Raw genomic sequence first — 26,542 nt, forward strand, 5'->3', positions numbered from 1 at the left:
CAAAAAAAAAAACCACGCAAATACACCCTCCCCCCACACACTTCCAGGCTGCAGAGATGGTATGCCTTATATTCAGCACTATACAAAAATTTGACAAGGAAGTTCGGATGCCACAGGGGTTGAGCTCAGTTCAACTAGCTACAAGTACACAAGCTCCCTTTCTTCCCGGCGCTGGAAGCATCTGGCGGGCGTTGAGAGCGCGAGCCTGATGGATTTCACAAGGGATCTGACCTGCGCAAACTGGGAGAGCTTGCGGGGTGGGGAAGGAAAAAAAGCCCGGCAACTTGTGATGTCATCTGAATCTGCGCTCCGATAGGCCTACCTACTTACGTAGTTAGAGTCTGGGGTAGGTAGCCCGGGTTGGAGCCTAAGGGGACCTCTCGCGGACATTCAGAGGTACGCACTCGAGAGGAAGATAAAAATCACCACTCCGAAGCCCCACAAATTCTTGCGGACTCCACCCCTTTCCTAGAAGATCCGCCTTCATCGTGCACCTCGGCTGTTGATTTCTTTCTCCTCCCCGAACTCGGCCATCTGCTCGCCGGGCCTGGCATTTCCCAGAAGCCCCAGCGCCGGGAAGGAGTTTGCAGCTGCTCGGTCATCGTGCGGCCCGACGCGAGCCCGCGCTGGTGTGCAGGCCCGGCTCTGTGCCTGGTCTCTGGTGTGAGGGTTTAGGCGAGGCCCCTGCCTCGGTCCCCGGACTAGGCCGCGACCCCGGGCGCCATGAAGCAGGAGGGCTCGGCGCGGCGCCGAGGCGCCGACAAGGCAAAGCCGCCGCCGGGAGGGGAACAAGAACCGCCGCCGCCCGCCCCCCAGGATGTGGAGATGAAAGAGGAGGCAGCAGCAGGGAGCGGCTCAACGGGGGAGGGAGACGGCAAGGCAGCCGCGACCGAGCACTCCCAGCGAGAGCTGGACACTGTCACCTTGGAAGGTACGGGAGCCCGCGTCCGGGACGTGCCGCGATCACGGGTGACAGCGGCCACGGTGATGCGAGTTCTCCCTGGGACCTGCGCAGCCTCCGCCTACCTCGGTTCCCTGTGTTCGGTCCATGGGGCTGGGGTCGGAAATGCCCGCCCTATCACCCTCGACCCCCGCCGGCGACTGAACCTGTTCTCCAGGCTGCGGATTGCTCTCCTCACACTCCCTCTTCTCATCTGGGGTTGCATCTTGGTGTCATCGAGCCTTTTCTTCAGTTCTCCCCACTGGTCTACTCCATGTACACCCCGTCTAACCGATTTTAGCGCCTCGGAAATGTTATTGAGCTGTAGAAATCAGCGTTTGTATTTGTGTCCAAAGAAGCCAGGGTAACATTACACTGGCCCCTTAGTTTATAAAGGGTTCTGTAGCTCCAGCTTCCTTTAGCGAACTCCCTAGATGAGCCATTTCTACCTTGTGTCCTTACTTCTGTAATTGAAGTATCTATAAACTGTCCCGTTGCTCTTTTCCTCTCTCTTAAGGTCCTTATTCCCTCCGTTTCTAAAGAGTTAAGCACATATACACTTTAACTCCTCAGTTTATCTTTTTGTTGTTGTTGTTGTTGTTGTTGTTTGTTTATAGCGCTTACCTGTGGCCTCAACTACTATAAGCCACCACCATCTTCAACTTTCTTCCAGATGCCAGTTCTCGGGTTCCTGTCGCTCTCTTGTCCTCCTTTTTTTTTTTTTTTTTTTCCAGCTGAGGACCAAGCCCAAGGCCTTGCGCTTGCTAGGCAAGCACTCTACCACTGAGCCAAATCCCCAACCCTTGTTCTTCTTAAGTTGCTGTATTTCCCACTTTGTCCATCCTGTCCATGTTTGAAGTGGGTGGGGTGAGACTTCTCACTGTGATTCTGTGCAGTTTTCCAAGTTCCAGCTCAAGTGGGACCAGACTCCTTACTGGAATTTTTTTTTCTCTCTCTCTTTGCTTAACTACATGAGAAACTACTTCAAAACATGGAGATAAGCCAAGTTATGCCCCAAGTGGTACTTTTGAGGATGTATGTGTATGTATGGACTGAATCAACTCCCACTTTAAAAAGCAAACAAACTTGGCAACAGGATCTATGTACAGTAAAGGTCTTTTACCTGAAATAAAAGTAGCCAGTGGTAGAGATGTCACTCAGCGTTGCCTGTGTGTGTGTGTGTGTGTGTGTGTGTGTGTGTGTGTGTACATTTCATTGTAGTTTTTATTCACTGTAGAAATTTTGAAACATGAGAATTCTAAAGTAACAGGGAGAAAAATTCAACCAGGGTTAACATATTTTCCTGTGTATTTTCAAGCTCTTCTACAATTGGAATCATTGAAGTACACAGTTAGGATCAAGGTATTAGTATGTAGAGATTTTTTTTTTGTCTTTTCATTTAACATGTCCATGAACATAAGGTTCAATTTATTAAAGAAGCATTTATTGACTACTCAGTGTAGTGATTGAGACTGTAAACTCCAGAATCAGTTTCCCTATTTGTATAAGTGAGATTATTAATAGCATTAGCTCTTTTGGGTTATTGCGAACGTTAGAATGCATGAACTGTGCCTAGCACATACATAGTAAATTCACGGTAAGGCCTCCATTCATAGCAGCTGTTACTATTTGTAATAATTGGTATCACAAGCACCGTTGTTAAGTGGGAAATCTGACTCAGAAACTGCCAGTTGATTGCATTCTCCTAATTGCTGCACATTTAAAGTTTTGCATGTTTCTTGCTCTTTTAAGTAGTTTTTGCAATCACCATATTCCTAGGTTGTTAATCTACTTTTGTAACTATTTAAATATAGCTTTTTAGAATTTCTATGCCTAAATCAAAAAGGGTAAACATGTCTAAATTTAAATTGTGTTTGTGTGTATGAATGTTTCACCTGTGTGTTTGTAAGTGTACCACCTGTGTGCAGTGTCCACAAAGACCAGAAGACATCTGACTCCCTGGAGCTATAGTTAAGGACGTATGTGAGCCACCATGTGGGTGCTGGGAATAGAACCCAGGTCCTCTGGAAGAGCAGCAAGTACTCAACCACTGAATCATCTCTTCAGCCCCATTTCTAAAGACTTTTATGTTGTCCTGAAAATCTGATTGTAAATATTATTTTCCCTTTATTCTTTATGTTTCCATTCCATTTTAAAATATCACTAATTTGGTAATATAAAAATGTTTTCATTTTCAGATATTTGGATACTACCAAAATACAGTCGTCTTTTATTGTTTTGCCAACGTCTGCTTATGTCCAGTGTCCACTTTTGTTTTGAAGTTATGGCCAGCAGTTTCTCTTTTTTTAAGATTTATTTGTTTATGTGCTTTGGTGTTTTACGTGTGTGTGTGTGTGTGTGTGTGTGTGTGTGTGTGTGTGTGTGTGTGAGAGAGAGAGAGAGAGAGAGAGAGAGAGAGAGATAGAGATATCCCCTGGAACTGGAATTACAGACAATTGTGAGTACGGGAATTGAACCGGGGTCCTCTGGAAAAGCAGCCAGTGCTCTTAATTGCTGAGCATCTCTCCAGCCCCCATTAGTTTCTCCTAGCCAGTAATGTAAATTCTTTGTGAAATGAGCTGTGAGTCTGGTCATGTGTTGTGCATATATTTCTCTTGTTGACATGGTTATTCAGAAGGCTTTTTTTGTAGTCACTCTCAGTCCGGTGTGCCTGTCTCTGAGATTTCTCCACTGTTTACAAAGTCTTTCCCTATTTTCAGCTCTGATAAAGCTCCCGTGTATTTCTTCTACTTTGTTTCTCAACTGTTTTCCTTTCTATGCCTTTCAGCTGTCCTCTGCCCTGTCCCCTGCCCCAGCTATATTTTTCCTTGTATCCCATTATGTCTGAACATAGATGCGCTGCTCCATAAATACTGCTTAACTCGATTGGACCAAAAGGGTAAATAGACATGTTCCATGGAACTGCTCCCCCAGCGTGGTGGGGGACAGGAGGAACTGGAGGTAACTTCTCTCTCTTCTCCGGTCCTCTGCAGATATCAAGGAACATGTGAAACAGCTAGAGAAGGCTGTTACGGGCAAGGAGCCTCGGTTTGTGCTGAGGGCGCTGCGGATGCTGCCGTCCACGTCACGCCGCCTCAACCACTATGTTCTCTATAAGGCCGTGCATGGTTTCTTCACCTCCAATAATGCCACTCGAGACTTCCTGCTGCCCTTCCTAGAAGAAGTGAGTTGGGCTAGCTTCAAGGGTGTCTGATAGGATTTGCAGTGTCTCAGGTGTGGTAGCTGCGTTCTTAAGTCAAGCCTTTTGTGAGATTACAGAAATCTTTATTATGTTCTGTTGCCAGCCTCCTTGACACTCCAAGAAAAGGACTGTCTTTAATTTTGTATCCTCGGCACCTGGCAAATTCTTTGTGCATAGTAGGCACTCAGTAAATGTGTGTTGAAACACATAGTGAGTGTCCAGTAAACGCTTGTTGATTGGTTGGCTGCACTTTTCCATGGTAACCCTGTCCTCCCCTAGCCCATGGACACAGAAGCCGATCTACAGTTCCGTCCACGCACAGGAAAAGCTGCATCAGCACCCCTTCTACCTGAAGTGGAAGCTTATCTCCAGCTGCTCATGGTCATCTTCCTGATGAACAGCAAACGCTACAAAGAGGTACCAGGATGCAGTGGGGATAATTAGCCAGCCCCAGGTCTCTGGGGGAGATGATCTCCAGTAAAGAAGTAAGGGAGGGATCACTGTAAACGATCTCTCTGCCCACCTCCCCAAGGTAGGCATGGCGGTGCACACCTGCAATCCCATTGCACAGAGGCTGAGACAGAATAGGAGTTCAAGGCCAGTGTGGACTGCATAGTGAGACCCTTTCTCACATTTGCACAGCGTAAATTTTCATAGATCTTTAGGAAATGGTAGCCAAGTAATGCTGGCACATGCCTTCAAACTCAGCACTCAGAAGGCAGAGGCAGGCAAATATCTGAGTTCAGGGCCAGCCTGGTCTACATAGTGAGTTCCAGGACAGCCAGGGCTGTACAGAGAAAAACCAGAAAAAAAAAAGGAAAAGAAAAGGAAATGGCAGCTAGTCATGCATGGTGCCTATCTATTACCTCAGCACTCAGGAGGCCGAGACAGAGGATCGATACAGGGCATGTGCACATGCAAATAAAAGTAAAAATGTCTTAAAATTATATTCTAAAAAGCCAACTCTGTGAGGCTGGAGAGATGGCTCAGCTCTTAAGAGTACAGCTACTATTGAAGAGGACCCAGGTTCGATTCCCAGCACCCACATGGCAGCTCACAGCCATCTATAACTCCAGCTCTAGGAGATTCAACATCCTCTTCTGGCTTAGCACCAGGCAGGCATGTGGTACACCTAGTATACATTAAGGCAAAACACTCTACGCTCTCATCCATGTAATAAAGAACTCTGGCTTTGGGCATGAAGCATTTCCAGGAAGGGACATTGGGTATGCAAGCTGCACTCCAGTTCTCTCACTTGCCAGGTTGGGTCATCTTGCTTGATAGTTGTAGCTACATGGGACATGCAGAAATGACAGGCATCACTTTTCACGCTCTGTTTTGTTCTTTTTCATGTCACCATTTTGTTTGCTTGTTTTTCTTTTCGATAAAATCCATCTTTGTGCCGTGGACAGTTGGGTGGTTTTCCGTATACCCACAGGGCTGTCCTGCCATCCGCACTAACCCAAGGGCATGTTCCCCGCTCCAGCACAAACGCCACCTTCCCTCCACCCACAAACCACCTGTGTGCTTTCTGACTGTGCAAGGTTGGCCTCCTGCACTTAATACAAAGTTTCAAGATTGGGCAGAGGGTGACAGCATGGCAGGGATCAGCGATCCCGCCACTCTGTGGTCTGACTGAAGATGGAAGTGAGGGTGCATGTGTGCTCGTGCTGTGAGCGCTGCACCGCTGGGCCGTCCCCCCCTGTCATCTGCACTGTGTGTGTTTCAGTGTTCACTCTCTCCCCAGGCTGGCCTGAGACTTGCTACAGTCCTCCTGGTGGGATCACATGTTTGTGACCGGTTAACAGTCATTTGTTTGTTTGTTTTTAATTTTTCTTTTTTTATGTGCATTGGTGTTTTACCTGCATGTGTGAGGGTGTTGAAGCCCCTAGAACTGAAACTGCAGACTGTTGTGAGCTGCCATGGGGGTGCTGGGAACTGAACCCCAGTCCCGGAAGAGCAGCCAGTGCTCTTAACCACTGAGCATCTCTCCAGCCCTCAGCTGGTCATTAGTCTAATGAATCTACCTTCCTTTGCTTATTGTTACTATTTTTGTTTAGTTTTGTTTCTCTAGCCCAGCCTAGTCTCAGACTGGATCTTCCTCCCTCCTGAGTGAGTACCGGGATTACAGCATGGAGCACCACACTTGGTTCTTTATGCGTTCTTCACATAACTCCTTGGGTTATTTTGAATGACACGGATATTAGCGTTTGTCTATAGGCTTTTGTAGTTCTTTACAGTTCTCTTGCGCGGACACCTAGGAGCAGAATTGCTGGTTCATCATGCTCCCCTTGACCTTTGGAGAGTTACCACTTAGTTCTCTTTTACCCCCCAAACCCTTTCCAGGCCCAGAAAATCTCTGATGACCTGATGCAGAAGATCAGCACTCAGAACCGCCGAGCCCTGGACCTTGTAGCTGCAAAGTGTTATTATTATCACGCCCGAGTCTATGAGTTCCTGGACAAGCTGGATGTGGTGCGCAGGTATAAGTAGTCAAGGTCTTCATGGGATCAGAGCCATGGTCATCTCTACTACCGAGTTGTGGGCCTGGAGAGAATGAGGAACTAGTGGGTGTGAAGTTCTGTCTCGGTCACTGTTCTGTTGATGACATGTTCTGATGAGGACAACTCAGAAGGGTTAGTCCATGGCCGTCGTGGCAGCATGCATGGTCCTGGAACGGTAGCTGAGAGCGACATCCTTGTCTGAGGGGGTGGAGGACTGGTCTGAGCTTGTGGGGGGGGGGGGTTGGGGGTGTCGAGACAGGGTTTCTCTGTGTATCCCTGGCTGTGCTGGAACTTGCTCCATAGATTAGGCTGGCCTCAAATGCAGAGATCCTCCTGCCTCTGCCTCCTGAGTATGTGGGTGCTTGAAACCTCAGTGACACACTTCCTCTAGCAAGACCACACCCACTCCACCTCCTGACCCTTCTAAGTCTTTCAAATAGTGCTACTCCTTGGTGACTAAGCATTCAAATATGTGCCTGTGGGGGCAGTCTTGTTCAAACCACCACAGATACCCAGCAGGTAATGGGTACTAGCTAACATCCCCTGAGCTGTGGGGATGGTAATCCTGGATAAGCAATGGGGATAACCTCTAGACTTTAACGAACTACCCCCTAACTTTTCCTGTCACCCCACAGCTAGGGAGGATTGGTGGGTGAGGTAGAGGTGAAAGGACATACTAGAAATATTTTGGCTTTCTGTTCAAAACCTGCTCCAGCCACCCCAGCCCAAGCCCTTTAGAAAAGCCAGAGTCCTCGTAGTAGTTTCGAGAACTGAGCTGACCAACTTGTCTTTCTTCCTTGGCTCCCTCTCCTCTCCACCAGCACACTAGCCTCCTCTTCTTCCTCGGGCATAGCAGACATCCTTCCTCAGAGCCTTTGGGCTCTCCTTTTCCCAGAACCCTCTCTCTCCCCTCTCCTTCGAGTCCATCCTTCCCTGTGACCATCCCAGTCCTGTGTGATCGGGCTGTGTAAAAGTCCAGCAGCCTGAGTTCATCCCTGAGATCCACATCATAAGAGGGTAAAGCCAGTTCCCTAAAGTTGTCCTCTGACCTCCATATCTGTGCTATTGCACACTCACCCATACACAATTTTTAATATAATAAATAAAAATTTTTAAAAATTAAGTCCCGGGACTGTTGATGGTTCAGTCGGTAAAGACACCGCCAAGCTTGAGGACCTGAATTTGATCCCCAGGACCCAGATGATGGACTGAGAGCACCAACCTCTGTAAGTTGTCCTCTGACCTTGTATACACACTGTGACACTCAAGTGCACACACATGAACGTACTGTGAAATGAGACACTGGAGCTAGAGAGATAGCTGGGCTGTTGAAGGCTCAGGCTCACAACCGGAGGACAGAAAGAAAGGAGCCAGCTCGCCCATGCCTCCTGTGTTCTCTTGCTCTTTTCCTGGTTTCTGCTTGGCTTCTGCCACCGTCTGTCCTGCTGGGTAAACCACATTCTTATCATGAGCCCACGTGTTGTCCTGTCTAGATGGCGCCAGACCGAAAGTAATTGGTAAATCAGGCAAGTCAGGGTCATATTTTGAGACAGGACTCTGTGTAGCCCTGGCTGTCCTGGAACTAGACAAGTAGCCCAGGCTGGCCTCAGACTCATAGAGGCCCACTTGCCTCTGCCTCCCAAGTGCTGGGATTATAGATGTTAGCTACCAAACTTGACATGGTTTGAGAGTTTGACATTCCTTTGCTTTCCTTCTCAAAGTTTCTTGCATGCCCGGCTCCGGACAGCCACCCTCCGGCATGATGCAGACGGACAGGCGACCTTATTAAACCTCTTGCTTCGGAATTACCTACACTACAGCTTGTATGACCAGGCTGAGAAACTAGTATCCAAGTCTGTCTTCCCCGAACAGGCTAACAACAATGAGTGGGCCAGGTACCTCTACTACACAGGTAAGCAGGGGTCCCTACCCACAAAGCAGGAGGTGGCTCAGGCTCCTTGATGCAGACTTTTCAGGGTTGGCCCATTTGGCACAGACAGCACTCATCCCAGATAGATACGGGAGGGACCAAGTAATCAGCTCAAGCTGATTAGCATAGTCTAGGCCTGCACATGGGATACTTTCCAAATCATCAGGCAAGCAAGAAGCCAGAATATTCTAAAGCCAAGGTGTTTGCCCAAAGAGGGTGTAGTGGTGGTTGTGGGAAATAACACCATTTTGGGGTTTTTTGTTGTTGTTGTTTTGGAGGAGGTTGTTTTTTGTTTTTTTTTGGGGTTTTTTTGAGACAGGGTTTCGCTGTGTAACAGCCCTGGCTGTCCTGGAACTCTCTCTGTAGACCAGGCTATCATCGAACTTACAGAGATCTGCCTGCCTCTGCCTCCCTAGTGCTGGGATCAGAGGCGTGCACCACCACTGCCCGGCCAACACCACTCTTTTGACCCGCTCTCCTCTTGTGTACCCCAGGCCGAATCAAAGCTATCCAGCTGGAGTACTCTGAGGCCCGGAGAACGATGACCAATGCCCTGCGCAAGGCCCCGCAGCACACAGCTGTTGGCTTCAAACAGACGGTAAGCGAGGTCCTGGTCCTCCCCATCTTGCTTATCTGATCCCCTTAGGTCCGCTTCCCTGTGCCGGAGCCGGAGCTCCTCCACCCTCTCCCTGCAGCTGCCAGCAGCACCTCAGCTCCTCTGCCAGCCAACGCTCAGAGGAGTTTGAAATGTCCCTCATCCCCAGCACGCCCAGCAGGGGTCCCAGGCATGCCAGTCTTGCTGGGTGTTGTCTGTTCAGGAAGTCCAGACTGTCTCATAACTCACAAAGCTGAGGGCTCCTGTGCACATAAACCATAGCCATTTCAGAGCCTTCGGACACGAGAGGTTGACTCTGGTGATGGTCACCGTGAGTGACAGAAAGGGATAGAGAGGGCGTCTCTCAGTGGTGGTGTTTCAAAGAGAGAAAGAATTTGGCCTTCGGGAACCATGGGCCTATGTAAAGTAGCCCAGTTTGGGACCCAGTTTTCCAGCTATAGGCCTGTGTTCCTGCCTCAGCATGGCGCCAGCCTCCATTCTTCCTTTGTCAGTGTGGGTGATCATGGGCAGTGATGGGTCAGTGTGCTGGGAAGCATAGTGTTCAATTCAGACTAGGCTGGGCTGACTTGGTTTTAAAGAGTAAGAAATCTTAGGCCGGGTGGCGATGTTGCATGCCTTTAATCCCAGCACTTGGGAGACAGAGCCAGGCAGATCTCTGTGAGTTTGAGGCCAGCCTGGTCTAGAGAGCAAGTTCCAAGACAGGCACCAAAAGCTACATAAAAAAACCTTGTCTTGAAAAAAAAAAAAAAAAAACACCACACACACTAAAAGGGAGGTATGGTGCTAGATAGTAATCCAGGTAGTTAGGAGGCTAACACAGGAAGGTGGCAGGTTCAAGGCCAGCCTGGACTACATAGTGTAAGACCCTGCCTCAAACAACAAAAATCACTACACATACAGATAATGAAATAGTATCTCACTTGCTGGTGTAGCCCCATGGGTAAGTCTGGTATCTCAAATAAGATGTAAGAATTTATGTCTCCTTACAGTAGCATCCAGGGCAGGATGGAGCAGAGAGTTGGGCTGGAATCTTTGGCCAGTGTTCATTGATGAGGAAGCCTGGGACAGTGGAAAAGGAATATGTGTGTTTAAGGAGAGAGCCTATCCCCTGCTCCACCCCTTTCAAAACTAAAATACATGCTGCAGCTGGGCATAGAGGGGCCCAGCTGTGCACTCAGGCAGCACAGGCAAGAGCATTGCAAGTTTAAGGCCAACTGGGACTATGTAGCAAGACCCTGTTTACAAAGAAATAGAGCTCTCTCTCTCTCTCTCTCTCTCTCTCTCTCTCTCTCTCTCTCTCTCTCATATGTGCACATGAGCTTTTTCTCAACAGAGTCAAACTATTTAGCCCTGGCTGGCCTGGAACTCATTGTGTAAACCAAGCTAACCTCTGCCATGGAATGCTGGGGTTAAAGATGGGTGTTGCTGTGCCCCAGGGTCTGCATTTGAACTGTTTCTCAGGTGCCAGTGCTGCTGGTAAACGTGAGACTGATTCATTTTCTTTAGGGATGCCATTCAGCATCCATTAGCCTCTCCGATAGTAAAATGGCGTTGGTTGGTAGCGCTGGTTACCAGCGGAAAAGTCACTGTCCATGGCCACGACTACCAGAGTTAGAAAGAGCTTTATTAGAATGGGAAGAGGGGAGAGCCAGGCCTGGGGGAGGGAGCAGAGCAGAGAGGAAACAGAAAGAGAAGGGTGGCGGTCCATGTCTGGCTTTTTAAGGCAGGAATTGTGTGACCACGCAGTGGGTACATAGTCGCCAGCGACCACTGATGATGTAAGACGCCAGACTCGAAGAGTGAGAGCAGGATCCTAACATTCTAGACTTTTTGCTTATTATAAAAAAAAAAAGCGAGTAAATAGGAATAGGGGTGTCATTTTTCCCGGAAAAACTGCTTCCAGCTGACTTGGTGGGCGTCAGTTGGCTTTTAGGGGAGGGGTAAGGAAGGGGGCCTTCCAAGGTAGACAGGCGTCTGGGATGGTGGGCTGTCATGCTGCCCTGGAGCAGTCCATCCCTCTCAGCTTGGCACCCTGGCCACTTTTGTGTCTGACAGGATGCTGGTGAGACAGGAAAGGCCTGAAGTAGACCCAACCTGTCCAGATGGATTTAAGCTGGTTTCTGGAGCTTGGGAAAATTTTTTAACATGTTAAGAAGCAGCCATGAGAAAATTAGTGACCGTGGTAGCATTTAGTACTCTACTTGTATTGGTGTATTGGTTAGTGTTAATGAGAGAGACCGAGATTGGAACATGTTTTTAAGCTTTATCAGAGACCGAGTAAAGTCTGTTTTTGTAGAACCCAGACACTTTTGGGTCTGGAGGTATAAATACCTTTTGGCTGTTACAGTTTCTTCCTTCCTTCCTTCCTTCCTTCCTTCCTTCCTTCCTTCCTTCCTTCCTTCCTTCCTTTTAAATTATGTACACAGTGTTCTGCCTGCACTTATCCCTGCAGGCCAGAAGAGGGCACCAGATCCCATTACAGATGGTTGTGAGCCACCATGTGGTTGCTGGGAATTGAACTCAGGACCTCTGGAAAAACAAGCAGTGCTCTTAACCTCTGAGTCATCTCTCCAGCCCCCTGTTACAGTTTCTTTCTTTCTTTCTTTTTTTTTGGGGGGGGGGTTCAAGACAGGGTTTCTCTGTGTTGCTTTGCGCCTGTCCTGGATCTCGCTCTGTAGCCCAGGCTGGCCTTGAACTCACAGAGATCCGCCTGGCTCTGCCTCCCGAGTGCTGGGATTAAAGGCGTGTGCCACCACCGCCCGGCCTGTTACAGTTTCTTACTTGATGATCCCTAGACTCTGTGGTGATCCTGTAACCATTAGCTGAGCAGTTAATTAGGAGAGGGAACCGGTGAGAGAAAAGTTTGTGGTGCATGAGAACTTATTTCTCTGGAATTAGGGACAGGGCAGAGATCAGGGCCCCGTCTGTCTGTGTGCATGAGGAGGAGGAGCATGAGGGGGTGGGGGTCCGTATCTGGCTTTTTAAGGCGGGGATTGTGTGGCCTGTGGGTACATCAGCGCTGGCTGATGATGTAAGAGGCTGCCCATGTACAGGATCCTAACACTCTCCACCATAAACCTTAAAAGACGAACTTTGGAAGTAGGTCTGGGAGAAATTAGGGGAAGGAAGTGGGGGATAAATGTGATCTAAATACATTTTAGGAAATTTTCAAAGACTAAAAGTATAAAGTAAGAAAAAGCAGACATATTGGGCCAGGTTTCACGGTGCGCGTCGGATTCCAGGACTTGGGAAGTTGAGGTAGGAAAGTGTCCCTGATTCTATGGTGAGTACAGGCTCACCCAGGCTAAAACCTAAACTGTGTAAGGAAAAGGCAGACATAAATTTGTCCCCTTCCACTTCTGAGGTCTAAAGCCTGACAGGAGGTCTTACTGAGCCAACATCCAAGTATGGGTGGGATGGGCATTCTGACACCACACTATCATTCCAACCTCTGCTTCCCTCTCATCCTCTGTAGGTTGTTTGTTTGGTGTGTGGGTGTGTGTGTGAGAGAGAGAGAGAGAGTGCAGAGGGACAGAGGGACAGAGGGAGAAAGTGTTAAGAGTCTCCACATAGCCCTGGCTGTCCTAGAACTCACTCTGTAGCCCAGGCTGGCCTCAAATTCACAGAGATCCACCTGTCTCTGCCTCCTGAGTGCTGGGATCAAATGTGTGCGCCACCATGCCTGGTCTTTTTTTTCCCCTGGAGCTGAGGACCAGGGCCTTGCGCTTGCTAGGCAAGTACTCTACCACTGAGCTAAATCCCCAACCCCTCTTTTTCTCTTAAAGATTTCTTTTTATTTAAATGTGTGTAGGATGTCTGTCAGTGTGCACCATGTGTCTGTGGGTTCCCGCAGAGACGGAAGAGGACATCAGATCCCCTAGAGCCACCGCGCGCGCGCGTGTGTGTGTGTGTGTGTGTGTGTGTGTGTGTGTGTGTGTGTGTGTGTGTGAGAGAGAGAGAGAGAGAGAGAGAGAGAGAGAGAGAGAGAGAGAGAGAACCAAACGCCTGTCCTCTGTCAGAGCCGCAAACACGCTTCAGCGCTGAGCCACCTGCGCACCCTCACTCCCTCTTCAATTCATTTGATTCAGTTTGCGTGTGCTCGTCCGTCTACCTGCTTGGCTGTGTACATCACCATTCTGCCCTCCCTCTTCCTCAGTGTGTCTGATGAGATCAGAGCCCCATTCATGTCCCCCCCCCCCATGTACAAGCTCCCCCCGACCATGCTCCCTGTCACACCCTTGGCAGGTGCACAAGCTTCTGATCGTGGTGGAGCTCCTGCTGGGGGAGATCCCAGACCGCCTGCAGTTCCGGCAGCCTTCCCTCAAGCGCTCTCTCATGCCCTACTTCCTCCTCACCCAAGGTAAGGCTCATCCCCGGAGCCCGCCCTGAGCTAGTGTGTATACTCGTTACCTCAACTAAGCCACTCCTGTGCCCCCACAGCTGTTAGGACAGGAAATCTTGCCAAGTTCAACCAAGTCCTGGATCAGTTTGGGGAGAAGTTTCAAACAGACGGGACCTACACCCTAATTATCCGACTGCGACACAATGTGATTAAGACAGGTATGATTTGGGTCTGAACAGGATGTGGATGGGCTTTCTTCCTGGTGGGTAGGTGGGTGGTAACCCATCTGTGCCCACCTGCCCATCCACTGCTCCTCCCACAGGTGTGCGCATGATCAGCCTCTCCTATTCCCGTATCTCCCTGGCGGACATTGCCCAGAAGCTGCAGCTGGACAGCCCAGAAGATGCAGAGTTCATTGTCGCCAAGGTGGGGCTGGCTCAGGAGCCACAGTGGCCAAGGATGTGGCCTTCCTGCCTGGTCCAGTGGGTCCCAGGAGTAGAAGGAACTTGGCCAGAGGGTACTGCAGTAGCCCAGTCCCATCAGAAAATTCCAGTAACCGTAGGGAAGCTGGGAGGCTGTCAGAAAGAGAATGAGTCTGGGCGTGAGTGTTAGGACAGAGGACCAGAGCAGCACAAGAATCTGGCAGGCGGTGACCTTTCCTCCCCTTGGGAGCCCACAGGCCATCCGGGATGGTGTCATTGAGGCCAGCATCAATCATGAGAAGGGCTACGTTCAATCCAAAGAGATGATTGATATCTACTCTACCCGGGAACCCCAGCTAGCCTTCCACCAGCGCATTTCCTTCTGCCTGGACATCCACAACATGTCTGTCAAGGTGAGACGCCCTTGGCTGCTGATGGGGCATTTATGTCTTCCCTCCCCAGAACATTCAGGGAAGCCTGGCTTGGTTAGTGCCCATGTCCTAGCCCATGTCAAAATCGCTGATGTGCAGCCGGGCCATAGGGACAGACTCAGCCCGTGCTCCCTAGCCCCTGCCAGCAAGACTGTAGGGCCTTCTGTCCTGTGGGGGATGTCGCCAGAGAGGAGCAGCAGCTCCCAAGGTTAAGGGATCACCTCTGTGAGCCCCTGTCCCGTGAAACAGACGGTGCATTGCTGCCTGGCTGGCCTGCTTCAGGGATTGCTGAGACAGTTACTCCACACTGGAGCACTTGGCCAGGCTCACCTGGATAAGCCATGGGGGCATTTAGTTCCACGGAAGGTTCCAACCCCCTCTGTGCCTAGACACAGTTCTGGCCTGGTCTTCCTCTTTACCCAGGAACCAGGGTATTGCTGCCTTCCTTAAAATCTGGCCAAGTGCACTGTGCAGACGTGCAAGGCCCTTTGTTGATCAAGCCCTTTCTGTCCTCACCTTTAACATCTGGTAGTGCAAGAATTCAATTCTGAACTGGTGTGATGGTGCACGTTTTAATCTCAGCACTCGGGAGACAGAGGCAGGTGGATCTTTGTGAGTTTGAGGCCAGCCTGGACTACACAGTGAATTCCGGGCTCCCCAGGGCTATGTAGAGAAATCTTGCCGATGGATGGATGGATGGACAGGTAGATAGGTAGATGGATGGGTGGATGGATGGATGGATGGATGATGGATGGATGGATGGACAGACAGACAGACATAACTTCCCACCTAGACAGGCGGGTGGCCGTGGCCCACCGTGTTCAGGCCTTGGTGTCTGGGGTAGACAAAGGGCATGCCAGTGATTCCTGCTTCTCTTTCTCCACCTGCTGTTTTCAGGCCATGCGCTTTCCTCCCAAATCCTACAACAAGGACCTGGAGTCGGCAGAGGTGAGCAAGAGTCAAAGGTGGAGCTTTTCAGAGGGAAGGCAGGAGGGCAGGGCGGCAGGAGGGCAGGGCGGCCTCCCTCCCTGGGGTGAAGCCCCACCCGCAGCCTCTCTCCCCACAGGAACGGCGTGAGCGGGAGCAGCAGGACTTGGAGTTCGCCAAGGAGATGGCGGAGGATGATGACGACAGCTTCCCTTGAGCTGGGGCCGGGGAGGGTGGGCTGAGTGGAGACTGACTTTTGTCTTTTCCCTCAGGGGTCCCCTGCCCGGGAACCTGGCCTCCTTTCCCACACAGCTCAGACTGCATATGTGCAGGGGGTCAGGGACACCGGGAGCCAACTCTCCCTCTTGCTGCCATGCTCTCTAGCTGGTGACAATACACTGTGGGCAGAACGGGTGGCAGTCTCCTGGAGGCAGGGTCCTGCCTAATGGTGGTGTAGGCAGCAGGAGGGGACAGACAGAACCGTGGATTAGGGTGTGGACTGGGGCCTGAAGTTGGGACATGTTGGGTTGTATGTTTTTGAAGCTTCAATTATGATTTTTAAACAATAAAAAGTTCTCCAAAGCTCCTTGCTCTTGTTGAATTACAGTGGTGACAAGCCCAGGTGGCTTTCTTTTTTGGCATCCTAGCCCTGGCGTGACCAGGATCCAGCGGGTCTGCAGGGAAGGACGACAGGTGAGGTGAACTGAGGTCAGGAGGCCCAGGTTTAGGGCTCTCAAGTGTCGGGCAGATGGATGAGTGTCCTAGGCTTCTCTGCACCCGCCATCAAATAAAGGACTAGACTCCGGCCTCCTGGCTCTTCAGATCAGAACCTAAACTTCCGAGAGGCTCCAAGGGGTCGGACAACAAGAGATGGAAGTGAGTGGGCAGCGAGCTTGCCTAGCATGCATAAAATCTCTGGGTTTGAGTTCCAGCACTACACAAACACCTGGGACCTAGCCCAGGGTTGGGCTCAAGAGCAAACCTAGCTGTGTGAGACCCTGCCTTTAAAAAAAGTCAAGAAAGAACGAGCGCTGGCCTCGTGGTATGCACCAGAGCAAAGCCTGGCCGGGTGGGAACAGTTTTGCCCAATGGCTCTGCTGAGTGGGAGATGGGTTGCTCACTGAAAACAGAACTGGGGGCCAGGAAGGGGCACCTCAGCTCCCCAGCCAACCCCAGCTGCACATCTCAAGCCATCTTGAGACATCTACCTGCTTTTTTCAAGTGTCCCAGGGCTGCTGAGAATACACACACAGGATCGGTGCGGTTAGGCCTGTGTTCCTGGGTCACTGCACACAGGTGGTGTTCGGCCTCGGGCTCTCCAGGTCACTTTTGCACCTTGCATGCTCAGGGCCACTTAGTCATGTTTTTCTGACAGGGTGGTCAGTGGGAAAGCTTTATCTTGCCAGCCTGTCTGTGAGCTCCTTAAGGACTGGGCTTCTAACCTCAGCGGCCATCCTAGTGGCTGGCATGAGATTTGGGCTGGCTAAAGTATTGTCCATTGGTGAATGCACACTGACACACCTCACCAGCAGCACAATTCACTCAACATGTTTTGGTCTTAGGTTCCTGATCTCAGCCCTGGTCACAGTGACCTGGCATTGCTACATCCTTCAGCTAATGCCATCTCATTGTCATAAACACTATATTCTATAGATGTGTTTTCTGAGACAACGTAGCTTTGCTCGGCTGGGAGCTGGCTATACAGAACATGTTAAACTTTCAGCCAGCAAGGAGGTTAACAGGAAAAAAAAATGGCTCACAGATTCAAGAAGAATGAGAGCCAGAAAATCTTGGCAAATGGACCAACTGTCTGTAACAACAACAAACTCAAAATCCAAAACTCACCAAACCAGGGGAGGGTTTCCTTTGGATCAGGTGGTAACCATGAGCCTGTGGTACTGGGCGTTACCAGATGCTGAGCAGGTAAGAAAGCAGCAGGCTATACATACAGGCTCAGATGATATGATAATACCAAAAATTACAAAAGTGCACATTTGAAGGTCACAGACCAGAGTTGGAAAGATGGCTCACTGGCCAAGAGCTTGTTGCTCTTGCAAAGGACCTGGCTCATAACTGTAGCTCCAGTCCCAGGGGAGCCAGTGCCCTCACTGACACTGAGTGGGATATACACATGTACATGAAGGCAAAACACTCATACACATTAAATATTTATTTATTTGTTTGTTTGTTTTTCGAGACGGTTTCTCTGTGTAGCTTTGCACCTTTCCTGGAACTCACTCTGTAGACCAGGCTGGCCTCTAACTCACAGAGATCCACCTGCCTCTGTCACCCGAGTGCTGGGATTAAAGGCGTGTAAGGAGTGTGCCACCACCGCCCGGCTATATATATATATATATATATATATATATATATATATATATATATTTTTTTTTTTTTTTTTTTAATTAAGCTAGGGATGTAGTTCAGGGTAGAGTGCTTTCTTAGCATGCCCCAGGCCCTGTATTCAATTCACAGTCCTGGGGAAAAAATAGCTGAAAGCCTGCCTGAGCCTTTAGAGGCGTCGACAGCCAGGGCTGCAGCCAACCCTTCATGAGCCACTATGTCCTCTGAGCCTCCCTCAGTTTGGTCTGTCAGCCCCTGGGTGACTCTCCAAGGGAAAGAGGCCACTGCTCTTTGATCTTTCCCCTCCCACGCCACATAGCCAGGCAAGCCTCAGACTTGCTACCTAGCAAGTTTGACCTCGAACTTCTTTGTTTTTATTAGCATATATTAACTGTACACAACAATAGGCTTTACCGTGACATTTGCTGAGTATATATGATATATTTTTGACCATATTAGCCCTCATGACCCCTTATTTCCTTCCTGCTTATCCCCTTCCTCCTTACAACTACTTCCTGTTCAACTTTACTCTCTCTCTCTCTCTCTCTCTCTCTCTCTCTCTCTCTCTTTTTTTTTTTTAAGTCTTTTGAGACAGGGTTTCTCTGTGTAGTTTTGGAGCCTGTCCTGGATCTCACTCTGTAGACCAGGCTGGCCTCGAATTCACAGAGATCCGCCTGGCTCTGCCTCCCAGGTCCAGGGATTAAAGGCGTGTGTCATGGCCCAGAGATCAGTGAATTTCTTTAGGGTTCCTTTGGTTTGTTTGTTTGTTTGTTTGTGACAGGGTTTCTCTGTGTAGCCCTGGCTGTCCTGGAACTCACTCTGTAGATCAGTCTGGCCTCAAACTCAAGAGATCTGCCTGCCTCCACCACCTTAGGGTTCTTACAATAACTCAGAGAAGTTAGAGGCATGGGCACCTTGCCATGGTAACTGAAGAAAAATCTCTTCCTCCCCCAGTAACCATAAACTGCAGATAAATCCCTGAGTGGCGTGGGGGGGGGGGCAGTGAGCCCCTTCTCTTCCCTAATAGGATGCCATGCCCTGTCTCCTGCAGGTAACCGTTACAACAGCTGTAAGCAGCCAGATGTGATGGTGCACACATCTTTAATCCCAGCACTCAGGAGCAGAGGCAGGCAGAGGATCTCTGTGAGTTTGAGGCCAGCCTGTGAGTTTGAGGCCAGCCTGGTTTACAGAGCCATTTCCGGGGGACAGCCAGGGCTACACAGAGAAGCCCTGTCTTGAAAAACAAAACGGGCTGGAGAGATGGCTCAGTGGTTAGGAGCTGGCTGCTCTTCCAGAGGACCAGGGTTCAATTCCCAGCACCCACATGGCAGCTCACAACCGTCTCTAACTCCTGTTCTAGGGAATCCAACACCCTCACACAGACATACATACAGGCAAAACACCAATGCACATGAAATAAAAATAATAAATTTAAAACACAAAACAGCTGTAAGCTCAGGGGCAGTGGCCATGGCCGTGTCATTTTTGGAAGAGTGTTCCACAACACAACCCCTCCCCCAAGTCTACATTCTTTCTACCCTCTTCAACAACGCTCCCTGGGCCTGGGGCAGGCAATACAGTTGTCTCACTAATGGCCAAGCATCCAGCAGTCACTTATCCTCAGCACTTTGACTAGTTACCAATTTGACAAATTACCAATGCCCCCGATTATTGCTGCCTGGGGACCAGCCTCCAGCAGCATGGGGCTCAAGCAATCTGTAGCATTTTGTCGGTGTGTGCTAAGACCTTTCTATCTGAGGGGGTTAGGGGAAAAGACACTCACACACTCTCTTGATGTTTTCCTTCTTTATCCTCTATTCTTCTGTGTTCTTTCCCTGTTCTTTTTTTTTTTTTGAGCTGAGGATCGAACCCAGGGCCTTGTGCTTGCTAGGCAAGCGCTCTACCACTGAGCTAAATCCCCAGCCCTCTTTCCCTGTTCTTGCCAGCCACTGTACACCTTTTTTTCTACAGCTTATACACCCCACAAAATCTTTCGGGCAATCCAGGAATCACAATGTGGTTATATTCTATTTTTTCAAATGAATGATTATAATGAATACAGGTAAAAACATGTTTTTCATCTCCCTTAAATGATTAAAAACAAAGTCACCCCAATAATCCACATTTATATCTAAGGAACTTGTTATAGATTAGTAGAACATGAGTAAGCAAGAACATTTCTTCCTCAGGCAACTCTTTTGTTGGCAGGCTGCGTATTGTAGTCACAAAGAAAGAATCAATCATTTTATTATTTATCTTGAAAGGTAATCTTATAAGGAATCTTAACGAAATCACAAACATAAACTTTTATATTTGAAAAAGAATCAGCCAGCTCTTTAAATCTTTAGGGTACATACCCACTCATGAATACTTTTTTGTATCAGGAAATTGAGGGCAGAAATGGGTCTAAGGAAGTAATTGTCACCTTTGATCAGCAACCAATCCTAGCAAGAAAGTACATCAGCTAATGATGTAGAGGAAAGTACATCAGCCCAATGGCTTCTTTGTTCTTGTTCCCTAACAAGTTCCTCATTCAACTATGTGCCTTTCTAAAACTTTAGATTTTCTTCTTGGGTCTTATACCTCAAAGCTATTTGAGGAAAACATCTTAGTCTAACTTTAAGTTATTTTCAAAGCTTTGTTTCAGTTATATGCACTCCAAAACCTGTGAACACATCTCTCAACATTAAGGTTAAAAGAATTTAAGCTAGCTGAGCTACTTGGACTCAATTGTTTTTCTTAATCTGAGCCACATTAACCTGAGCCACAGTCTATACGGCTCCCCACGAGAAACTCATGTGTTCTGTGTGACGCATTCTTGTTTTGTTTTTTTTAATCATCAAAACTCTAAACTAACATTAAATCATCTTCATGCAAATGTCCAGGAGAATGGCATGTTTCCATGAGATAAACACACTATGCTGCAGGCAGTGGGGATCTCCCCACACACACTCACACCGTGCCGGATGTCAGGGAAAGATGGCAGCAAACATGTAAAGGCAAAGCAGAAGCAAAAGATTTTCTGGGGTCTGTGGTTTTGGGGTCTTGCCTGTCTGAGATTCGCCCATCAGGGAGTTTCCTCCAGGTAGGCTGACACGCTGAACTTCAATTGCCACCTCCTGCTCCTCTGACATGGCTACCAGCACCCTACAAAAAGAAATCTATCGACCGAAGATGACACTCTATGGACATAAAAATCATTATTTGGATGGCACCTAGACGAACACATCATGTCTGGTTATCAGAACAAGAGTAGCAGTTTCCCTACTGGGTCCTATGACTTCCCAGTCACAGACACTGACCACGATTACAGCCTTAGGGAGAATTCCCTCCTGTGGAGCCAGCCGCAAACCCAATCGGGAAGCCATTGGTTGCTCTTAGAGACTTGCCACTATTGCATGCCAGAGGCCCTGGGTTCGCACCTGGCCAGTCAGTAGTACAACATGAGAGACATGGCTGAGTAAGATAGTGGATGACACTTCTCTCAGCAGCCTGCATCGCTCCTTCATGTACTGTGAGGTCTAACCAGCAGGGAGGGAGCCCTGAGGTCAGTTCCAGCTTGATTTCTCTGTGTCTTATGACCAGAGTCTGTGATGTCTTCAGGAACGGTCTTACCATTGAGTTCTGGTTAGCAACCAGCAGCAGTGTCAATTTCTTCATGTTGTGGTGACCCCCAACCATAAACTTAGTTCATCGCTACTTTATAATTCCTAACTGGAATTTTGCTACTGTTATGAATTGTAATGTAAACATCTGATATGCAGGATATCTGATATGCAACCCCAGGGTTGCAACCCACAGGTTGAGAACCACTCACCTATACACAATGAGGAGTTTCTGGCCAGTTGTTGCCAGTCAGCATGTTTAAGAATAGGAATCTCCTGCTCTGCACTCCCAAGCAAAGACAGGTAGATGATGTCCAGGACATCTGTGGCCACCAGAGGGCACCCTAGCCCCAGGAATGGCCCCACCCAGTCAGCCGTGCCTCAGCATCAAATACGTCTGTTCCTTGGTCCAGAGGTGGAAGTAAAAGGGCCCAGAAAGTGACAGCTTGCGATGCAATCAACCAGACAAGTGTGCCTCTCCTCTCTAGCCAGTAAAACCCTGTTGGAACTGAGAGGGGCTGGGATGTCCCTTCAACTCTGCTACCCATGACTGGGCAAGGCATTTCCCTCTCTGGCCCAGTTCACAGAGTTGAAAAGTCAAGGTCTCTTCCAAAGCTAACACCAGAGTTCTAGGATTGTAGATGCAATGTCTCCTTTCTCTTCCCAGCCTGCGTCCACCCAGGTCAGCTCACTTGTTTCTGTGGAGCAGAGATCATCGGGACCCTGTGTGTCCCAGCCCCTTGACTCCAGAACCTCCAGACTCTGCTACAGTGGGGTAATATGCCAGGACAGTTATGCAGGGAAACAGAAAGGCAAGGTCAGGTGAGCAAAGAGCCCCAAAGGGTCTTGATTCATTCAGGACAGACATCCGGTTTCCTCTGGCCTCTCTGCCGGGATCCAGGGGCTTAAAGGAATGAGTCATAGGAGGGGTATTGGGGAGTTCCCAGCTAATCAGCCTGGGACAGGACAGCCTGAATGCTGGATCATTTTGTTTTTATCCAAATGTGGAGTGGGCACAGACGGCAATACCCTAGGGTGCTGTCCAGGGCTTCTGGTACTGCACAAAGCAGCCGCCTGGGGGCTTATGGGTACGAAATGAGAACACCGGGTTCTTCCTTCTCTCTCAGAATGTTTGCCTCAGGTATAGGTATCTTGAGACTCACAGGAGAAGGGGCAGAGGGGGCACCCCAAGCATGTCTAGCAGAGGGTGGAGAGACAGAAGAGGCCTTGACCTGAGGGCCTGATTCCTCCCTAAGGTCTGACTGAGCTCCCTGCTCTAGCCTCCAGGGTTTCACCCATACTTCAGCTTTGCTGGACTATTCAGATCAAACACCCTGGAGCAATCCAAGCCTGGGTGTGGCTGGAGGAAGAGAGTTGGGGGGACAAGACGTCAAGGAAGGAACAGAGATTCCCCGATTTCACAAAACTTTCGCAAAACAGCTTTTCCCCAACCCCCTGCATTGTCCTGGGCAACAGAAGAAAATTTGCATAAATCCTGGAAGTTATTACTAAGCCTGAGTTGCCCCAACCCCAGGTAATTTCCTCCCAGGCCTCAATGGGGTTATGTATAAAGGCCCCCTGGAGCTAGGCCCTGGCAGAACCCAGAGCTGCAGCCCAGATCACCCAGAATCCATGGCTCAACTTTCTGCCCAGAGCCGCATGAAGCTGATGGGTAAGTGATCCTGACTACCTGCCCTGGGCGTGGAAAGGAGGGAGGCTGGAGTGGCGTGGCTCAAACCTGTCTGTCTGCCGCCAGCCCTCCAGCTGCTGCTGTGGCACAGCGCACTCTGGACAGGACAGGAGGCCATTCCCCTGGCTTCTGTCACCTCTCTGCCACCAACCCTGCCTATGCCCCGGAGTTTCCTGCTAAAGTCCTTGGAGCAAGCCAGGAAGATTCAGGCCAGGAACTCGCTGCTGCTGGAGCAGCTGGTGAGTTAGGCTGTGGAGGGTGCACAGGGCACAGGAGGGCGAACGGGAAGGAAGCAGGCGAGGGAGACACCGCAGTGGCCATATTCACCTTGTGTGCACAAGGGCCTGGATTCCACCCCCCAGAACCCTGACAAAACACTGAGGAAGGCGGCATGGGACATGAAGGCGACACGGAAGAAAATGAGAAGAGGCAGCAGTGGAACCCTCTGGGTGGGACAGCACTCAGTGTCACCAGAGCGGCAGGGAGCTGAGAAGCCAGGCTGACAGGGATGAGAGGACTCGGGAGGGAGAAGCAGCCTGGCCCAGGGGAGTGGCCCTCAACATCCTTCCATTTACAGTGTGTTATCTACAAGCTGTGCCACCCCGAGGAGCTGGTGCTGCTCGGCCACTCTCTGGGTATCCCACAGGCTCCTCTGAACCACTGCTCCAGCCAGGCCCTGCAGCTGGTGAGTATTTGGAGGGGAAGGGGGACCAGGAGGAGGATGAGAAGGGACTACACCCTGGTATTTGGGCTCCTGAAGGGTAGGGGTGTCCACTGCCTAGTGCCTAACACTCCCCCCCCCCCCCCCCGCCACTATCGCCAGACCAAGTGCCTGAGCCAACTCCACAGCGGACTGTTCCTGTACCAAGGCTTCCTACAGGCCCTAACGGGCATTTCCCCAGAGCTGGCCCCTACCGTGGACATGCTGCAGCTCGACGTTGCCAACTTTGCCACCACCATCTGGCAGCAGGTGACTTTCATCTGGAGGGTCGAGTCAGGGTGAGGAGTCAGGGTGAGGAGTCAGGGTGAGGTCAGCACGTCTGAGGCCCGTGTCTGGGGAGCCCTACCCCTACCCTCCTGCTCCCTTCAGGCTGAGGGGAGGAATTACCTTTGACATTAATAGCAAGCCCCGCAAGCCAGCTTACCAACTCCCAGCACCCCCTCACCTACAGTGAGGACTGACCCCTAACTGATCTCCTCCTCACAGATGGAAAACCTGGGAGTGGTCCCTGCTGGGCAGCCCACCCAGAGCACCATGCCAACCTTCACCTCTGCCTTCCAGCGCCGGGCGGGAGGTGTCCTGGCCACTTCCCACCTGCAGAGCTTCCTGGAGACGGCTCAGCATGCTCTGAACCGCCTCGCCTAGTCTGCAAGCAAAACCCTTTCCGGCCGGTTTATTTATCTCTATTTAATATTTATGCTTATTTAAACCCACTATTTAAAGATAGAGAAGAAAAAGATTTCTTAATAAAGAAAAAAATAATAATAAAGACAGAGAAGAGGGCAGGCATGGAGCTCCAAGCCTCTAGGCCCTTCTCTTCACTCTGAGCTTTGTTCTCCTGCTTGTAGCAGTGAGGGAAGCTCTTGTGTCCTCCAGTCACCAGGGCTGGAAGGAGATAGGTAAATACCAAGTATTGATTCCTGAGGCTGCTCCAGGCACCCAGTTCCGTGTTTGTACGAAGGGGCCACCGTGAGCCCCACTGTCCTGAGACCCTATCTCAGGACCCCAGCAGCATCAGGGGGTCTCCCTTTTTGGAGACTAGACATCCCTGTTTAATATTTAAACAGCAGTGTTCCCAAACTGGGTCCTTGCATCCCTTGCTCTGGTCAACCAGGTCGCAGGTTTCTCTGTCCCCATAGCAACGAAGCCCTTGAAGCAGCACAGGCAGCCAGGTTTGGCCCTGGAATTTCCTGAGTTCTTTTCTAGGGCCTTGCTGGGCTGAGACTGGGCGCGTGAGAGGGTAAAGGCAGAGGGGCCCTCTATGGAGAGGGTACGGCACAGGAGGAAGCCTGCCTGTCGTCTAAGCTCCCTCTAGGCCCCACTTGCTTACTGTAACCAAGCTTGAGGGTAATAAAGTGTTTGTATCCAGTAAATATCTTTCTTCCTTCTTGGGTTTGGCCGATGCCTGGCCAGGGGCTGGTGAACATCGGGAGAAACCAGATTGAGAAGAGAAGGGTGCTCAGAGGAAGGGTGTTCCAGCTCACCCTGACCGATCTGGGCGCCACTTGGTATATCCTGAGCTATGACAGAGACACACAGTGAAAATGGGAGAGAGGGAGTGTGGGGACGGGGGCAGATGAGCTGCAGCCGGGGTACACTGAACATGTGCACAGGACTGGTCCCTTCACACCTATGAAGAGCCCTAACAGCTGTCCGTCCAGTAGAGTGGCACCCTGCCTTTTACAGGCAGAAAGCTGCATCAGAACTCAAGCTCTGGATTGACTGGCTTTCCCTCAGCAAGCTCTATCTCTTTGCTATCATCCTTGGGAACACTTCCCTGCCTAGGTATCTTCCTCCACAGCCCTCTGCAACTGCCACTGGCTCCTCAGAGCCCTACCCACCCCAACACACACACACCATTTCCCTTCCACAGCTTCACAGGTCCATGGCCCTAGACTTGCAGAGCATGGAGGACCTTTATCGCTCCAACAGTCTTCTGGAAGGCACACCGTGACCTCTGGGCACACCGTGACCTCTGGGCGCACACAGTGACCTCTGGGCGCACGGTGACCTCTGGGCGCACAGAGTGACCTCTGGGCGCACGGTGACCTCTGGGCACACACGGTGACCTCTGGGCGCACGGTGACCTCTGGGCACACTGTGACCTCTGGGCGCACGGTGACCTCTGGGCGCACGGTGACCTCTGGGCCAGAGTGGGGAGTGTGATGAGAGAGCTAGACGTCCCGGTCCTGCACAGCGCAAGGCAGGGACCTTTCACCAGAACTTCCCACTACATCGGGGAGTGGGCCTGTGAACAATGTGCCCAGCCTTCCACACCTCCTCCTCCCCACCACAGGCCTGTGCCCTTCCCTGCCACAGCACAAGAGACTGCAGGGAAGACACTGTCCCCACTGACAGCAAAGCCACCAACAGCCCAATAGTCACAAGAGCCACAAGAATCTTTATTTACAAATGAACCAAGAGGGACTCCCCCTTGTGAGTTATCAAAATAAACTTATATACACACTGTGGCTCTATAAAGCGCCTCCCTGGAGTTCAGCTATTGCTAGAATTGGGGCAACCATTGGGACCGCTCACAGTCTTTGGGTTCTGGTCGAAAGGACAGAAAAGTACAGAGGACCTGGGAGAGGTGGTAGACCATGGTAATAGAGGGCAGGAGTGGGGGTGGGCCTCAGACCGAGGAAACATCCTTGCACCACTGGATGGGGCAGCCTGGGCTCATCTTCACTCTCCCTGCTGGGGTGCTGGGGCTGGGAGCCGCCAGGCCACTTCAAGCTCCTCAGAGTGCAGCGATGGCTTTGGCAGCCACTTGCCGCCCCAGGGGCAGGCTGAGGTCTGTGATGGCCAGCACTACCTTGGGGCTGGACATGGCAGACACCTTGACCAGTTCTGACACCTGCCACAGACA

At 50.3% G+C, this 26,542-nt stretch overlaps 3 protein-coding genes across 5 annotated transcripts in view; 2 read left to right on the plus strand and 1 right to left on the minus strand.

Moving 5' to 3' along the window:
* The first annotated feature begins 534 nt into the window (after window positions 1-534).
* Psmd3 (proteasome 26S subunit, non-ATPase 3) lies at window positions 535-15,897 on the plus strand. Its single transcript, XM_036196475.1, has 12 exons — window positions 535-931; window positions 3,934-4,124; window positions 4,422-4,559; window positions 6,489-6,625; window positions 8,368-8,558; window positions 9,071-9,174; window positions 13,438-13,552; window positions 13,633-13,752; window positions 13,857-13,960; window positions 14,214-14,369; window positions 15,285-15,335; window positions 15,454-15,897. Exons 1-12 carry the CDS (start codon window positions 724-726, stop codon window positions 15,529-15,531), a joined length of 1,593 nt encoding a protein of 530 aa, XP_036052368.1. The 5' UTR covers window positions 535-723; the 3' UTR covers window positions 15,532-15,897.
* Window positions 15,898-22,833: 6,936 nt separating this feature from the next.
* Csf3 (colony stimulating factor 3) lies at window positions 22,834-24,410 on the plus strand. Its single transcript, XM_036194676.1, has 5 exons — window positions 22,834-22,934; window positions 23,019-23,191; window positions 23,530-23,637; window positions 23,776-23,922; window positions 24,160-24,410. Exons 1-5 carry the CDS (start codon window positions 22,895-22,897, stop codon window positions 24,316-24,318), a joined length of 627 nt encoding a protein of 208 aa, XP_036050569.1. The 5' UTR covers window positions 22,834-22,894; the 3' UTR covers window positions 24,319-24,410.
* Window positions 24,411-26,053: 1,643 nt separating this feature from the next.
* Med24 (mediator complex subunit 24) overlaps window positions 26,054-26,542 on the minus strand; it is a 29,025-nt gene continuing 28,536 nt past the window's right edge. For all 3 annotated transcript variants that reach the window (XM_036196079.1, XM_036196077.1, XM_036196078.1), the window contains one exon: window positions 26,054-26,530. In XM_036196079.1, the coding sequence (XP_036051972.1) occupies window positions 26,414-26,530 (117 nt within the window). In that variant the 3' untranslated portion in view covers window positions 26,054-26,413. The remainder of the gene's footprint in view (window positions 26,531-26,542) is intronic.

The sequence above is a fragment of the Onychomys torridus genome, chromosome 8, assembly GCF_903995425.1.
Source record: "Onychomys torridus chromosome 8, mOncTor1.1, whole genome shotgun sequence".
NCBI lineage: Eukaryota > Metazoa > Chordata > Mammalia > Rodentia > Cricetidae > Onychomys > Onychomys torridus.